The 17,075-nt window shown below is 35.8% G+C and overlaps 1 protein-coding gene across 19 annotated transcripts in view; it reads right to left on the bottom strand.

Annotated features, from left to right (window-relative positions):
* Positions 1 to 17,075, bottom strand: part of MEF2C (myocyte enhancer factor 2C) — a 141,366-nt gene that overhangs the window by 74,942 nt on the left and 49,349 nt on the right. For 15 of the 19 annotated variants that reach the window (XM_071802324.1, XM_071802325.1, XM_071802327.1 and 12 more), the window contains one exon: positions 6,018 to 6,212. In XM_071802324.1, the coding sequence (XP_071658425.1) occupies positions 6,018 to 6,071 (54 nt within the window). In that variant the 5' untranslated portion in view covers positions 6,072 to 6,212. Of the gene's footprint in view, positions 1 to 6,017; positions 6,213 to 8,594; positions 8,843 to 9,828; positions 9,848 to 15,488; positions 15,590 to 17,075 lie in introns of those variants that run through there. The other 4 variants (XM_071802326.1, XM_071802328.1, XM_071802330.1 and 1 more) reach the window with 3 other exon arrangements.

Genomic DNA, 17,075 nt, shown 5'->3' with positions numbered 1-17,075 from the left:
GACTTATTTTTTTCGGTGTGCTGTCACCAGTTCTGGCAGGTACAAATAGATGTTTAGGATAAAAAACATGTTTACTAGTTCTGCGCTGCTAAAATGTTCACAAGGTAAAGGTCAAAGAATATTTCACTCCCTGCTGAGCAAATGGTCAGGAAGCACATTTGTCTGCATTTCCTGTCATAACAGGAAGAGTGTAACTTCTTCCTCTCCACAATGGCTTCAGTTCTGCTTCCCACCTCCAGATCTTTGTCCCCCAGGGCTTTCCGAACCATTCCTTGCAAGACAGCAAGGCTGTGCCTGTGTCTGCGCTGGTTGCCTTGGCAGATCCCTCATTCACTACTGCACTTTCTTAGGCTTCTTGCTTGCACTTCAAATTAAAAGTAATTTGACCTAAATATTTCCCTTATGCTAATTCATTCTAAATTACGCTTGGAACATAACAGCACACTTCACCTTAAATACAATACGTTCTGCAAATTTACGGTTCAGTTCGGCAACTTGCTTGAAACTACTTCTCGGGTGGTCCGACATAACGTGGAAAGTGTGCAGTTCACTACAATTTAGGAGTCATGTAAACTTGGGGTGTATTCTTTGCTTACAGAAACCCAGGTTTACTTCTGCAAAAAAACAGGACCTAACCGCAATTCTATATTCCAAGTATACATCTTACTGTGTGCAATTTAATGCAAGCAATAGAAGGAATTCAAACATGTGAAAGATAAAAAACATGTGATGTTTAAGACAAAGGTTCATTGAGCAGAATGATGCTTAGCTGCATAGTTAAGCAGTTATGTTTTCATATGAAAACATTTCCCTGGGGGGGAAAAAAAAAGTCACAAAATCTCAGATCTTGGATAAAATGAAACACCTCATCAAAGAAGACTTAAAATATCAGGAAAATCGTGGAAAAAATACATTTTCCATCTAACTTGTTCTCATATTAGCACTAATATGCAAGGCTCTTCATTTTCTACAGGGGAGTTTCTGATTCAGCTGACAATCTCTTACTGTTTCCTTTTAAACAGAGCTGAAACACAGATAAAAATAGATACACGAGGCTGAAATTAGTTTTCAAACTAGCAGCATTAGGTATGGAAGTCAGTAGAACAAATCTAGGTCTTCCTGCAAACGGTCATTTCCCTCCGGGATATTCTTCCACTGCCCCATAACCTCACTTTACTTATCTGCTTTAATTTGTTCCCTATTAAGCTGATAAGTGCAGTAAGTCTTGGTTTATAGCTTTCCAGATTTGTGGGAATCTAAGAATGATAAAAAGTCTGTGCATGAAAAAGTTAAACGGCAAGTGTTTGTTACTGTTGTACCCCGTAGAACTACACAAACATGACACTTTTAAAAAGGTATCATACTATTTAAGCCCCTTAATATTGAAGTGTGCACTTCGTATGGTATTTAATAACATTTAAACTCTCAGTAGCTCATTACAAATTGAGAGAGATGTTTTGAACAGTATGCTGAGTTATTAGCTAAGCTCAACTCAGTTTTAACTGTGAATCTGACAACAACAGGCTCCACAAGTACAAAAAAAAAACCGCAGAAGTAATGAGCAAGATGATCAGAGGGATAAAAAATGGTGGATTGCCATATAAGACCTGATATTAATATTTCTTAATACTAACTGGAAACATCAGTGGATTAAAAGCAAAAAGGTGTTCCAGACCTGATACCAGAATGCTATTGGGTCAATATGTCCTCTTTCCTGGGTCAATGTACCTCTGGATTTAGCTCACAGATCATGGATTTAATGAGATATTTTGTAAGTGACCTTGTATAACAGTAATACAAAACCATTTACATCATTATACTTGTTTATTTCAGGCCTGGGCAGCCCAGCCTGGACTGTTGCAAAAAGAGTTTCAGATGATCCCAGTTTACAGCAGACCAGAAAGCCCCTTTCACACTGATGGAAAACACGTAGGAAAAATACAAGGAATTTTCTGTTGCAAATGAATACAATTTTTACTTCATGTGTTGACCATAACATAGCCAGTTGAATTATTTTTTTTCAATTAAAAAAAAAAGGAAGATTAAGTTCACCCATTTTGGCAAATGTCCTTCCTCTTTTTTTTTTTTTTTTTAATTTTTTAATAACTAGAATTCGTCACAGCAGCTTTCTCTGATGTGTCCGATTGCCATTTCTGCACAAAGAACTTGTAGCAGTCAGGATCTTCCAACATCAAATGTCAGTGCTAATATTTCTCACTATTGGTTCTATTGGTAGCACAACTAATATAATGTGTACTGTCTATCCGAATGGGCTGTTGACAAGGTAACCATGATCTCATGAGCCTTAGCAACACTACCAGAGACTCATTCCACATTTATGAAGACTATATTATCCAGTGTTGAAATAATAAAAAGAAAGTCTCTGCTCACATTGGCTGCTTACAACAGGATTGTCTCAAGAGCTTTCATTTCCATTTAATATCATAATGGTAACTAAACTACACAAATAAATACACATTTACTCTAGCCCTGGCAGTTGTTCATGCTCTTTCTCCCTGTGGCTAAAAGCAGAGTGAAACGGAATTTTTTGAGATGGGTTTTCCTGAAACTTTCACAACCAAAGGGAATTTGTAATCACTTGCAGTAGATTCAATCATCTTTCCCACTTCTGTCACTACATGACCACTATAAGGCTCAGGAAAATATAGCCAACTGGCAGCCCACATGAAACAACATTAAATTAATGGCTCCTTCTAGTTAAAAACCCGAATTCTGCACTCTCTGACATCAATGACAGAACTCTAATGCAGTCCAGGGTAAAAGGACTGGGCCTCTAATGTCTAGGTTTCAGAAGTTTTCCTTTAAGTTACTCCGAAATAACAAAGTTTCAAATAGTTTTTGGAAAAGTACAGGTAGTATCCCCATATTGTACATTTCTGCGACTTACGCAGCCCAACATCTGACTCTAGACAGTTTCAACTTACATTTATTACCAGTGCAGTCACTAGAGTACACGAACCCAACCAACTGGACTTGCTCAGAAGAAATCCTCTTTAAGGGAGGTCAGCACAATTTTTGTCCTTTCCAACCCACTCATATGGGCATTTTTGATCAGTCGGGGAGTCTCATACAGTGGCAGACAGTAGTATGGAAGAAAACAGCTGATCTACTGATAGAGCAAGTGCCCCATTCAGTGGTCAATGTCAATAGCTATCCAGGACACAGGGCAAAAGAGTGGAAAAGCAAGGGCAGAAATCATCTTCCACAGGCCTTGTAGCAGCTTAAAGCATTTTGCAAAAACTCTGTTATCCAAACGGATTCACCTTTGCACGGGGAGAGGGCTGAAGAATGAAAGTATTGCTATTTACTCTCATTCAACACGTGTTCCACCTATTTTTCCCTGCATGTGCTGTCCTGCAGAGAATTTATGTGCTTGAAAATAGCTGAAGATGCATGATCCATGTATATCATATTCCCATCTAACATGCCTTGTACTGTGAAACCACACTGAGCTTGAATATAAGAAAAGAAGTCAACAGATTTGCTGCTGTACTTGCAAACATTTTTCAGCGAGGTAGTAAGAAAGAAAAGAAAACATTCTCCATACCTATCATGGTAAATGGAGCTACAAATAACCTTCGTGGAACAGTGATTCAGCTGATATCTTAATTTTATTAATCAAAAAATGTTAAACTTTTTTTTCCTTTTTTTATTTTTTTTCCTCAGTGCAACCTTTTAATCTTTTTCGTGCATCCAAATTTTTTATGCCATCAAATTAAAAAAAAAAAATAAATACAGGAATATAAACCAGTTACTATTATAGATTACTGGAAATTAGTTAGGAAACAAACTGATACAGCTTCATTGAAGCAGCAATAGGTCATGGAATACATTATATTTTAAGAAATAGTAAGGCTTGTGAAAGACAGCATCTAATATAAATACTTAAAAGATCAATCAGCTGTTGATGAAGATCTAGTTGTATTTAATCACATGTATATCGCTACAACTAAAAGGTCTGATCCCACATTCTGAATAAATCAATGGAAATATTTTCATTGGCTTTCCTGGGTTTTAAATCAGGTCACTAAATGTGAAGAGGACAAAACCAACAGAGGCACTTTCTAAACTACGTTTCAATATATTAGTAAAATAGAAAAGTGGAATCAAGCCAATTATACTATGTGCAGGGTAAAGTAATGTAAATCTATACCTTCGACCTCATAGTGACTAATCAACATTATGGTTATTATCAAATGCTAGCAAGATGAACACTTTCTGCACTTACACTACAGTTGTTAATATTCTGATGTTATAGTTTTATTCACAATTATTAGTTCTGAAATCTGGTGCTAGAAGTCTTGAAACTCTGCTGTGATGGACTCGAAAGGCTAGCTGTGCTCATTTTATAAAGTCAATTTAGCCTCCCGAAAGATACCTCTTTGACAAAACTGGGGATTAAGTTCTCCATAAATCCTGTATTTGAGTAAACAAGTTGACACTGAAGCAATTGTATGAACTGATGTTAGTAATAGCAAGATTTTGTAGTATCACTTACAAAATAATTCAGGTTCACTTCAAAAAGAAATAATAGTAATATGGAAAAGTTGCAAAGAACTAATGTCATAATGTTCAGTGATAAATTCAGTTCAATATTTCAACTTCAATTTAATTTATGAGCTATAAACCAATTAAAATTAATATAGTGATGGCTTTATATTGATAGAATTATTGCTTTTTGGCTTGGTCTACAATAATAGGCAATCCTTAGGGAAAACACAAAATGTATCCATAATAAACATAATTTTGCTTTTATACATGACTTCCTGCCATGGAGGATACAAGGAACTACTAAAAATAAAAAAATTGAAAATTCTTGGGAAACATATTTAAATAATATAATTTGTTGTTAAGCCTAGGCTGAGTTTTTATGGCCTTATAAAAATCTTTGAAGACTAACAACATAACTTCTTCAAAAACAACCTGAATACATAAAGAACTTTAAAGATCAAATGAATAGAACTAATATGTTAGTAGTGACTCCATATCACGTTCTTAAAAAACAGTTACTGAAGGTCACTCCTAAATTGCAGCCACATTCATGAAGAACACTAATCACAGTGTTAAATAATTTTGTGGAGAGCTTCTCATGCTTGTGAACCTCCAGTCGTGATAAAACATTCATTCATTTACATCAAATGTAAACAACAGCAACTTTTAAGTGGTTTTATTTTAAGATGCTGATTGTTGAACGGGAAAGTAGATTCTGTTATGAGTGTATTTTAACTAGCAGAAATAGCGTTGATAATGTGTGACGGCTTCTCAGCCATTTTATCTAAAGCTGTGGTAATAATAAATTAACAAGTCCTCCTGGACTTATTTAGCTATAGCATCAGTAGTAGAGATTTTGTTTTGTATCAACAACATGCCAACATTATTGTATGTGGGCTTTAGAATGTTTTAGGCTACTCAAATTATTTGCAAAATTCAGACATGAAAAGATGAATTTTTTTTTTTTTTTTTAATGGTAGTGTCATTTTTCTATGAAGGAGGTAAAAATAAAGCCACTGCAAACACATAGAAACATAACTAGTTTGAATCTATTAATTTAATATACAATATTTAGTTCAGTTTAATTTGCATGTCCTCCTGTGAATAAACTCATATTATGATAGTTCACAAGATATAGTAGTAAAAACCTGTATCCTGTAGCGACTTGCAGATGCACTTAACCGTGTATGTTACACACTGAAGTAAAAGCGAATGCAGAGGGGACCCAAAGTAGAGTATACACATCAATCTTTGTAGAGTCAAACCCTCAAGCAATAAGTTCCTAAGTTATGCGTGTTACTAAACTTGAAAAAGCTGTGTGTGGGGTTTCTGGTTGTTTCCAAAAGTACTTTTTCTTTGATGATCTTCTATACATTGTGCATGTGTACACATATATGTGGGTAGACGTATATATACACAAAGATAGCAACTTTTTGATCACTTATGAGAATAAGTCACCTCAGAGATACAATACGATGTTCACATACAGTATTTTTGCTACTCACCTGTCTGTTACGTTCATCCATAATCCTTGTAATCTGAATCTTTTTTCTCCCCATAGTCCCCGTTTTTTTTTCTCTCCTTCTTCCTTAAAATTATGTATGTTTCCCTTCTCTTTTCTTCCTCTTTCCTGTTTCCTCAAAACAAACCTCCTTCTTCAGCACTTCCACTACTCAGTTCACAGTCCCCTGCATCCGTTCCTGCCAAACACAGAAAGGAAATCAAAAGTTATTACAAAATGGATAACTAGATGAAAGTTATTATATGGAGCTGACCAAGCATCCTCATTATAATTTAGTCTACAACTAAGTTATCATAAAAAAATACTGCATCTATAAAATAAGTAATATATACCGAAACAATAATTTAATTCAAAGGCTTATTTTTATGAACAAACCTGCCAATTTATCAGCAAATGAGGAAAAGGAATGAAATACACATTGTCAAAACTTTTACAGAATTAGGTGTCTCTAGTTTTAAATATCACTCACTACTCTAATATGAAAAATTACCTAAATCAGAGAGTTAATGAACCTTTCTGTACCTATATATGCTAAGTAGGCCAGCTAATTCATTTCTGAAGGGAAAACAATCTTGTGTTTTGACAGCAGAGGTGATAATGTCCCTCATTATGCAAATAGGATGGACCTTTATTAGAGTGTTACTTGATATATGAGACATGTCAGCTACTGTAAATCCAAATTTTTTAACCTTATTCTTTAAGAATATAGATTAGTGCAAGTATTACTCAAGATACTTGAAGAAAACAGTAGTGCATTTTCCCTCATTTCATTTTAATGTAATTTCTAAAATATTCTGACGAACATGTATATCTTTCCTTGTACAAATTCTTGCACCAAATGACAAGCTATATAGCATAGGATAATAGGGGCAGATGATAATTTGAGAATATTTTAAAAAAGATTTTCACAGTTTTAGTAATGCACTGATACTAGATCTGAACTTTACAATACTGGTAGCATCACATAACTTAAGACAGTTAGATGTAATTTATAAAAACACGTATCACAGCACACATTCCATATTTCACAAAATGTCATAAATCACTACATTAATTTATATCATATGCAAAGTATTTTTGGCAATAACAGACTTGATAGATGTAGAAGAAAATACAGAAATGATGTTCAGTCTAGCACTGAAGTAAAAGTTGCTATTTTTCCCTTTTAAATTTCATTTACGTCATTTTTATATTTACATATTTTGAACAGAACAGCACAGATGTCTTTTAAATACAGAAGAGGAAAAAAATAAATTTAAAATGATTTTTTCAAATTTTGTTAGATCCATAGTATATTAAAAATATTGCCTTAGAAATAAAAAAAATAGTAATTTTAAAACAAGAGGCTCATGTTTCCTTATTTATTTTAAGCTAGTCATCTCACAGCCAACTTGATCAATTCTCACAGTATGTTACGTAACACTAAGCCGATGTTCTGGCCATTTAATCCATTATTTGGCTCTGATTCAAAGCTACTGGGGTAGAAAAGCTAGACCTCACTTATTCTGATCTTCAGTTCTCTCTTGATTTCTTCTGCATACATTAAACTTTAAGCTGCTCAAGTATTTTGTTGCTCTAAGAAAAAAAAGTTAACAAATAAGCAGTCATTCTGAATTTTCTAACTAGTTACTATAATATAATGAATCTGCTGGGCTAAACAAATTTACAAGTATAATACTTATCACTTTTCTGTACATCATTGCCTTTTTAATATTATTTGTTAGGCCAATTTATGTTTTATATTCATTATATATTATGTGTAATATATTATATATTTATGATATTTTTATTTCTTTATTTATATATTTATATATGCCTAAATCATTACTGTAATTCAGAACATGGAACAATTCACATCATCAATATACTAAACTGTAAAGGCTGCAAAATGTTTTTGCTGCTTTTTACTTGTTCGAAAACAGCTTAAGTTCTCACTGCTTAAAAAGACACAAAGACACTTGATCATATTTACAGGAAAAAAAAAAAAAAGTCCAAAACTTTCAAATAAATTCTTTAAATGTAGTTATAAAACTTTTCTTTTTTCCAAACAGAGCTAGGAGACAGTCTTATCTGATGTTCAGTGTTGACAAACAAACCCAGCCTATTTTTAGAAACAGTTTTAAATTTCCTCGGACTGGGTTTCTTTCCTGTTTTTTTCCTATAGCCTTACCTCCGACACAAAGACCAAGTGAGAAACGGTGTTTCCCATGCACATGCAGGACCCAAAGGATTCTAACAGGCTTTCTCTCTAGCAGTAAAGTCAACACGCTAATCCACAGCAAATGCATATGGAACAATTTCCTTCCCTTTCATTCAACCGGAGCCAGGGGCACTATCGGCTTACAGCCCTATGCCCGCCTAAGCTCTTGTTCTCTGCAAGGTGGAAGGTCGGGGTGGACAGATTAGAGCGGTGGTGACAGGTTAGTGAGGGTTAGAGCTGCTCTGCACATCAAGATGATGCTGAGTGAGTTCAGAAAAAAAAAAAAGAATCACTGAATACTGAGAAAAATCGTCCAGGAAGGACAAATATCTTGGTGGTGGAACAATATGTTGCACTTACCAGTTCCACATTTAAGAGCAGTCTTCAAACAGCTGAAGTTTTTATAGGCAGTTTAAGGTCAGAACTCTTAGAATTCCTGAGATCCGCACAAAAGTATCTTAAAGTAATTCATGCAACACCTGACGAGCAGAATTTTTTTCTTCATTGCCTATAGCAATCCACTAAGTGCATTAGCTTTATTTTAAGAGGAAAAATGGGTGTGCAGGAAAATAAAGTTGAAAGGGAGCAAGGATGTTTTGGTCGTTAGATATTACAACAGAACCTGAGAAAACCTGAAGGAGAAGACAGAATGAGTTAGGTCACAGGTACCCAACATAAATTTCGCAAAGAAAAATAGTTTTGCTTCAATAGGCACTTGGTTAAGTTTTCTTCCATTGATGAAAACATCCCTCTCCCATTTGCATTTTGCTTATTTGTCAAATTCCAAATAAAAGCTTTTCAGTTTTTCCAACAAGTTTATTTCCTTTTTAAAAAATAATTTCTTCTGCGGTTTTTACTGCTCCTAGAAACAAACGGGGAATGCTGTGGTGTTTTCTATAACCATCCTACTCTTTTACACCTTTTTAATTATCAACACATACTTCTCCATGTGCTGTTCTTACTATGTGTTTATTCAGAGTTCTATTAGTTTCATTAATATACACATTTGCACATGTACACATACAAAGCAGATCACTGGATTGATTCCAAATCAATTAGATTCAGAGGAATAAATCAAGACATCTGATTCAAGGGCTATAACCTTCAAAGGCTGATGACTTGCCAGTCAAGCAGAATATAAAGAACTCTAGATACCAAAAACCCTGTGGTTGCCTTAGGACAACAACAGTGTTCTCAAACATTTTTGAAAGTTCTTGCAGGATTAAGGATAAAGCATTAACAGGTAAATTGTATTTCCTTAACAGTAATAAAGTACACTAGCTAGAAAAGTTGAAGGTACTACGAAATTCAAATACAGTAAATGCCTGTAAATGCAGGCTTTCATTATGCAAGAAAATATAAAAAGGAACTTAAAATAATTCCAGAAGCTTTGTTGAAGGAACTCTCCACATAAAAGAAACCTTCTAACTTAATGACATGGTTACATACAAACAAATTGCACTCAAAGAAACACATAGTTACATGCTATGGTGTACACCCTTTAGCAGTGTTTTTTTTTTTTTTTTTTTTTTTTTTTGCAAACCCAAACATAAAAAAAAAAAAAAAAGAAAAAACCAAAAATCAGACTGCTTACAAAAAGAGGAACTTCATTTTTGGCGGGCTTCTGTTCACTATATGATTTGGCAGAGGCAGCGGTAGCTGACAGAAGATTAATCTGAGCCTCGAACGGGGAAAAGGGCTAATGGACAAACGCAGCAGATGACTTGACCGCTCCTGTCTCTCTTACACAGACACATGTGTGCACACGCACATGCACACCCACTATCCCTCCTCTGCAACACACAAGGATCTTGATAGAATGGCAGGAAACACGCACAGAGCGGTCAGGGAAGGATATGATGTCAGCAACCACGAACAATAAAAGGTGTAAAGGTGCTTCCTTCCCTAAACTGTTCCAGAAGTGCAAAATGGGAACCAAAACTCTCCACTTCCTTCTCCGAGCAGAACTGTCTGAATCTGCTCTGCTGCAACACCCCAGACAGAGAGTTCTTTGAACAGTCACACCAGGGGCAATAAGAAGTATCAAAACAGGAGAGTCAAAATATTTAATTTATAAACAAGAAGGCAGCCAGAGAAAAGCAGAGTTAAAATGTGCTAGGGTTGAGCATTTTCATGGTTGCTTTACAAAAGAAACAAACTTGCCATAAAGATGTCCCTGTTCCATTAAGCAGCCTGCCTTCTGAGTGGATTAATTAGGTTAAAACTAAAGAACGAAACTGATTTTTTTTTTTAATTACCCTGATATAAGAAAGCAAAGAAAAAAATGGTGTCCCCTTTCTCTTACGATTCTTACCCTAATACATAAAAGTAACTTCAAAGATCTACGAAATCTTTTTGTGCAAGCATTTCTGTTTGCTCAAAAGAGTTTTGCATCAGATTATAAATAAAAATCTAAAAGTAATGAAAATTCACCAGCTACTTTTCTGCTGAAAAATCAGCTGCAAAAACTGCAACGTAACTATGAATATTCCCACAGTGGGAAATGCATATTCAAATAAAATGGTCACTGAAATGTTTTCTGTAAAAGCCCTGGCCAACTGCGTTCCACATACAGACAAGCTACACAGTGAAGAAACAGCTGGGCACACTGTGCTCAATAACAACATCGATTTTGGGTCTGTCACTTTGTGCTGGATAAAGTTGAAAGAAATACAGAAAAGGGTGAAGGTGGTGATTGTCTTTCAGGCTATATGACAGAGAGCAGCTGATATTTAAGATAGAAGTGCTCGTCCACATTCATTGTGGTTTGGTTGCATGGTCTTTACAGAAGACACAGTTTGGGCCACTAGCAGAAAGGTTATGATAAAATTATACATGTCATCACCAGGGCAATACATCAGTAAAGCAGAAACTCCACTGGCACTACCTCCAGCATGGTTTTCCAGGCAGAAAACCATGCAATGAATGGATTTGAGTCGTCTTAAGGTTTTGAACATCTGTCCACAATGCCCTGATTTAGAAATTAAGCAAAACCTACGTTTATGTGTTTTGATCTTATGACCAGGCTGCCACATGAAAAGATTGGAAGGGAGTTCATTACAATTTGCTAAATTTAACTCTCAAGAGATCATGCATTTGGCTGCAGGAAGTACAAAACAAACATCCAAGACAAATGAATATAATGTAACAGATGAAATACTACGGACTACTAGAGAGAGATAATGTCAAACTGAAACAGTCTGTACATAAATAAAATATTTGTAATCTTTCACTACCAGAGCTTATTCATCTTTTCATTTATCTAACCAGATTCCTGATTTATGGAACAAGTTTAATTTATAAAGGAGAACTATTCAAGGACAGTGAAGCTTTGCATCAAGGCAGGAGTGTGATGTTAATAAACTTGCAAACTGCAAAATCTTTCCCTATATTTAAATTGTTAATTAAAAGAAAAAAATTGAATAATTTGATCTGAATTCATATTTTACTCATTTTACTACTGATTTCCAAAGCATCTGCTGAATTGCAAGACTGTCTATTCCAACTAATACTCCATTTTAAATGATAGCAGAATCTGTTTATTTTTAAGTCTGAGCTTTGAAAGATATACCTTATTGGCTTTTCACATTTATATTTGAACATATTCCTATTAAACTGACAAAGTAGCAATGAATTGAAGAAAACCCTTCTCTTCCAGTCCAGTTGCTGTCTTATAGTCAATACCATTATTCATATGTCTAGGAGGAAGAGGCATGAGAATATCTAGCATTGTGTATTTTTTGGAATTTGGAGTTAAACACTTCTGAAAACCAGACGCAGGAATACTTCATCTCCCTTGAATCAGACAACTGCAGTCACTGTATCTTACAGCTCAGATACAGTACACCTAATGATCTCCCAGACCATGAAGTAATGTAATGTGAGTGGGAGAGGTTTTTTTTGCTATTGTTCTGCAAAGTTTCCCTGAAAAGCTTTTTTTTGGGCAAACTAAGCATCATGGTCAAAACAGTGGAGAAGATACTTCTCAATAGCACCCCTACTTTATTTTGCCACAGACCCTGCTTTTCAAAAGACTGAATTATCCAGATGCTCAACATCTTGTCTGTAGCCATCTCTCAGTTTAACTGATCTGTGCCTACATGAGGAGGAAAGGAGTGACTTGTCTTACCTTCCAGAGGGCGTGCTGAGCCTGATCCATCAGGCACAGTGAAGGAGGGTTTTCTGAACAGTACGTACACATTACACCCAACCTGGACGTGTTGAAAAAGATCCATGATAGGAGGACAAAGGCCTTCCAAGTGATGGTGGAATTGGCCACAGATGGTGAGTCATTCCTTGCAGCAGTGCACCAGAAGAGGAAGCAGCCACCGACAATCTAGATGAAAAGTGATTGCCTGCAGCCCAGTAAGAAGAGATATGTGCCTGCTACGCTTGGTGAAGAAAGGAAGACTTGGCTAATTTACAATATTTTTGAAGATAATTTGATTTGTAAAGCATAGAATGCAGACACAAATGCATATTTTAAGGAAAGAAATTCAGTGAAATGCTAGTACACTGAAAAGCTGATCTTAAACCTATAATGACTAGCAGGTGCTAGTTGTCTATCCAATTAAAAAAAAAAAAGGAAAGTAAATTGTTTAAATAGTTTGAAAAAAAAGTTTACAGGTTTATGATCAGGCTCATGATGTACATTTGGCAGCTAGACAGACATAAGGGGAGTCTGACCAATAAATGTGCAATAGGATCCTTGAAGTGCTTGGGAGACAGGCTCAAGCATAACAGTTTATTGAATCAGACAAGCTAATAATACTATGGAAAAAATAAAGGACTGAAAACTGAATCACCTAATTGGTCTGAAATGGAGACAGTGACTAGGAATGGGAAACTGTCTGAAAATGGAGTGGGGAAATTGGACCGCTGCAATTTCAGATAGGAGTCTTGAACTAAAAATTTGTTGTGTTATAGTTAATAAATGTGCAATAAATACCAAGAAAGGTGTTTTACAAATTCATTCTATTGCTTAATGAGCTGGAGGAGAAGAGGAAGTATTTCAGTGGTCAGTAGAGGATGATTTCAACCTTACGTGTTGAAAAGGTATCTTGGAACTACTCTGATCTTGAAATACCTATACTTAAAGATATTTTTCATACTGGGTAAGATACTAGTGCTTACAGTTCACGAATAGTCTTACGCAAAGGATTTTGGAGAGTGTTGGCTTATTATAGGAAAAGTCTAAGATATCTAGAGTTAAGTCATTGCATCGCTTGAAAGCAGTCTCTGGCTGTGGTTAGGTTTAGATTTACAGATTTGTTACTAGTGCTTGTATGTGAGGAAGTCTGTGGTGAGGAGCATAAATCCCCACAACGGCTTTTAAGAATCAGGGGAAAATTCCAGGTATTATTGGAAAAAGCTGTGTACTGCAATATCAAATCACAGTCTCAACGTGGACACAAGTGCTTGGTAATGCTAATACCAGTGGCAGACAATTTTAGATTGTCTTCTATTGAAGAAAGTAAAGATTGATTCTCAAAAGAATTCTTTGTTACCAGAAAAAGATTTTTTGATTACTTCATGCTTATAATTTGCTGAAATGCAGCAGTGCAAGGAAGCTTGGAACATGCACATTGACGAGACCTGAGACAGCAGTGCCCGAACTATGGTCAATGATCAGTATTGCAGCAATAGACAGAGTAGACAGAGAAAAGAACTAAATTTTGGGTAAAACAGGTGAACTTGTTCAGATCTCCACAGACTCGGTCTCTTTCATCTCCACCCAACAAGGTCCAGAGGAATTTTATACATTTTGACCCAGGATCCTCCTTTTTCTTGCTCAAAGGGGCATTGTAACGACACCTATTTATGTTTAACAACACAGACTGAGTTCTGCTATTCGAGGTTTGTGCTGCTCCACCACCACTTCATCTCTGTAAGGAGGAACAAAGATTTGGAGGAACAAAGATTTGGAGAAAACTAATAATCACATTTTGAAAAGGGATATCTTCCACATTTGCAAATAAAACTTTTTAGGAAGTTTTTAGAGAAAAGAGGAAGCTCTTAGAAACAGGAATTTTGCAGCACTAATAAACAGGACAAAACATAATAAGAACCCAAAGTCTCTTTAAAGCACTGAGCAAATAAATGAGTGAGCACTGTATTTGATTGGAAGACTAAGCTGAAAATTAAGACAACTCATCTAAGAACATAGAAGAGGGACAAAACTGAGGAAGAAAGTACCTTAAAACTGGGAACATAAATGTGGAAAATAAGAGCAGAAAAACTGAGATGCTATTAAGTTCCTCATTAAAATGTGTGCTTCTACCAGACAACAGATACCATAGAAATATTGTTAAGAGTTTCATAAAAGGAATCCTTTCCAACATGACCAAAGTGAGTGACAAAAATTGTGAAAGTAAAGCTCGAATGAAAATAAAACTGTTTTGGGTTAGTGATGGGGAATATATTGACAGGAAAACTGTATAAATGTGCTAAGGCAGTATAACATTTTTTCTGGCTGGAGAGTGTTGCTTGTGATGTTCCCATTTTAAGAGTCACTCAAGTAGTATCTGGAAGATGAAAGAAGTTGGAAGGAATAGGATTACTGCTAGTAAGTGTAACTTCTGTGACCTTGCAGACCTCGATACTTGAATAAAAAACAGCAAGGAACTTTGTTAGGTATTATTTTATGGAGGTTTGTGATTTGTGACTATGAAGAGAAGCTGAACATTGAGATACATTGGGAGAGACCTCAGTTTTAGAAAATACAGGGAGTGGAGACCTGAAGTAAAACTGACACAGAGAAATGACTTTGGAGTTACTGCCAATGGGAAAGGGAACTCAAACATTAATACTTGATAAAGGACATAAATTCTTGAGTCTTGCCACATTTAGAGATACAAGAAATCTTCGTAAACTATCAAGGAAATATTTGAGTAATTTGTCAGTTCCTCTACCCTAATGGAAAGGACCCGTAATACCCTGAATTTGGCTAGCTACTCAAGCCAAAAAGGGGCAATATGTCTTAAGCATATCCCCTAAGACAGTTCAGCTTCCTATCAGAGAACTGAAGCAATCAAATGTGAAAGTCTGAGCCACAGAAGTTCCTCAAAATCTGACCAAATCTGGGGAGATCTATGGAAATTGTATGTGCCAGTCTCTCAAGCAAAATAGCTAGTAATTTGCTGTTATCCTATTCAGGCTAGAAGACTTTGATTCTGTATGGGCTCACTAATGCCTTAGCCACGTATGTATTTATTTATTTATCTCCAAGATGTCTTGCATGATGCAACCACTCACCTAAAGCAATCACTGGCTTGTCAAAGATGGATGGAGTCTCAGGCAGATGTGACTTCAAATGCAGAGAATACCACTGATTTCTATGCAGTTCCTCCTTTACACTAATGCAAACATGAGAACAGATCCATCACTGATACTGAGAAGCAGAGGTGGAAAAAATAAATTGCCTTTATGGTCTACAAGCCCTTCTTCGGATTCTCAGTGTACCCAAAGCTCGTTCTCTTTTTCCAGCTACAGAAGGTGGTCTAGTGAAGTTACTTATGCCTAGAAACCAACTCTCATTTGCGGTGTTAGACCATCCCAGCTACAGCTATGCTACCAGATAAACAGAAAGTTGTTTTTTTTTTTTTTTTTCTACAACATAGACCTAAAGATGTAACTTTCATATTGAAGTACCTTTATGAGTTTTCTCGAGCAACTTCAGATCAGTACATCCTTCATCTGGCAATTCATTTCTTAGAGAGGATACAGAGATGCTCTGCTCTCGTTGGTATGCCCAGTTCTAGAAACACACCCTTTTCCCTTTAATTCCTGACCTTCCCAGAAATGTCAAGAATTAAATATAGTTCTTCTGAAATGAAAAATAGACTTCATGAGATGGTGGAGAGCTCCTCAGCTGCTAACTGTTCATTCATTATGTGTAAATGTTAATATATAATAAATATGAGTATAAAAACCATGATACTCCCTAAACTCGACTGCTTGCCCAGAGACAGCTGCAAGTTTGAACTAAGGAAGAAGAAGATTTTATTTTAAAAAAGACAAAGGAAATATATCAGTTTTCACAATGACCATGACAGCTGAAAAGTTTCCAATCCCATTCAGACAACATTCCCAGGGACAAAAGGATATAAAGTGTATGTCTGGTACATAATAAGGCTAATAAAAAAATGAAAACACTTGTGTTTCGATGAATAGGGGTGAGGAACTGCCTCTATCTGTAAAAGATGTGTATTTTTTTCTAATGGCAAATCTCATAAATTAGAACAAGTTGCTGCTTTTACATATACAAAATGCACACCATTTAAGTAGAAACACATGAACTCAGAATACATCTGTTCTAAAAATATAAAAAAAAGTACAGTTGCAGTATAGCAAAGAAGCACTTATACTGTTATTACAAAGATCTGATACCTTTTATAAACCACATGATAGGAAATAGACCTTGCATGTATATTGTTTGGTGCCTCATGTCTAGAATTATGCATGTTCAGAACGAGGCATCTGTTAGAAAAATGAAAGGTTCTGACTACCAAGAAATGAAGTACATGGTCATAGCAGCTAGTTCCAGCACACAATCATTTGTTTGCTGAAGTTACTTACTTTCTACCTCTTGGCTGTATCTCGACAAGAGGCACCTCCCTATGCTGGAAGATTCAAACCGGATTCCCACTGGTTTGGGACCAGGGAAAAATACATAAACAGACATGGCTATAAGAAAGGAAAGATAACATGGAATTTGTTCTGAGGGAGAAAACAGAAAAAGATGCCTTGTGGGAGAAGAAATGGGCAAGGTGCCTGAAATTACTGACTGAGGTTGTCTGTTGAGGAAGGAATTTTCTGTTGTTTTGGCTTAGTGGGATATTC

Source organism: Patagioenas fasciata, chromosome Z, assembly GCF_037038585.1.
Source record: "Patagioenas fasciata isolate bPatFas1 chromosome Z, bPatFas1.hap1, whole genome shotgun sequence".
Classification (NCBI taxonomy): Eukaryota; Metazoa; Chordata; class Aves; order Columbiformes; family Columbidae; genus Patagioenas; species Patagioenas fasciata.
Note: the sequence above shows the minus strand (reverse complement) of the source record. Positions and strands in the feature narration are given on the sequence as shown.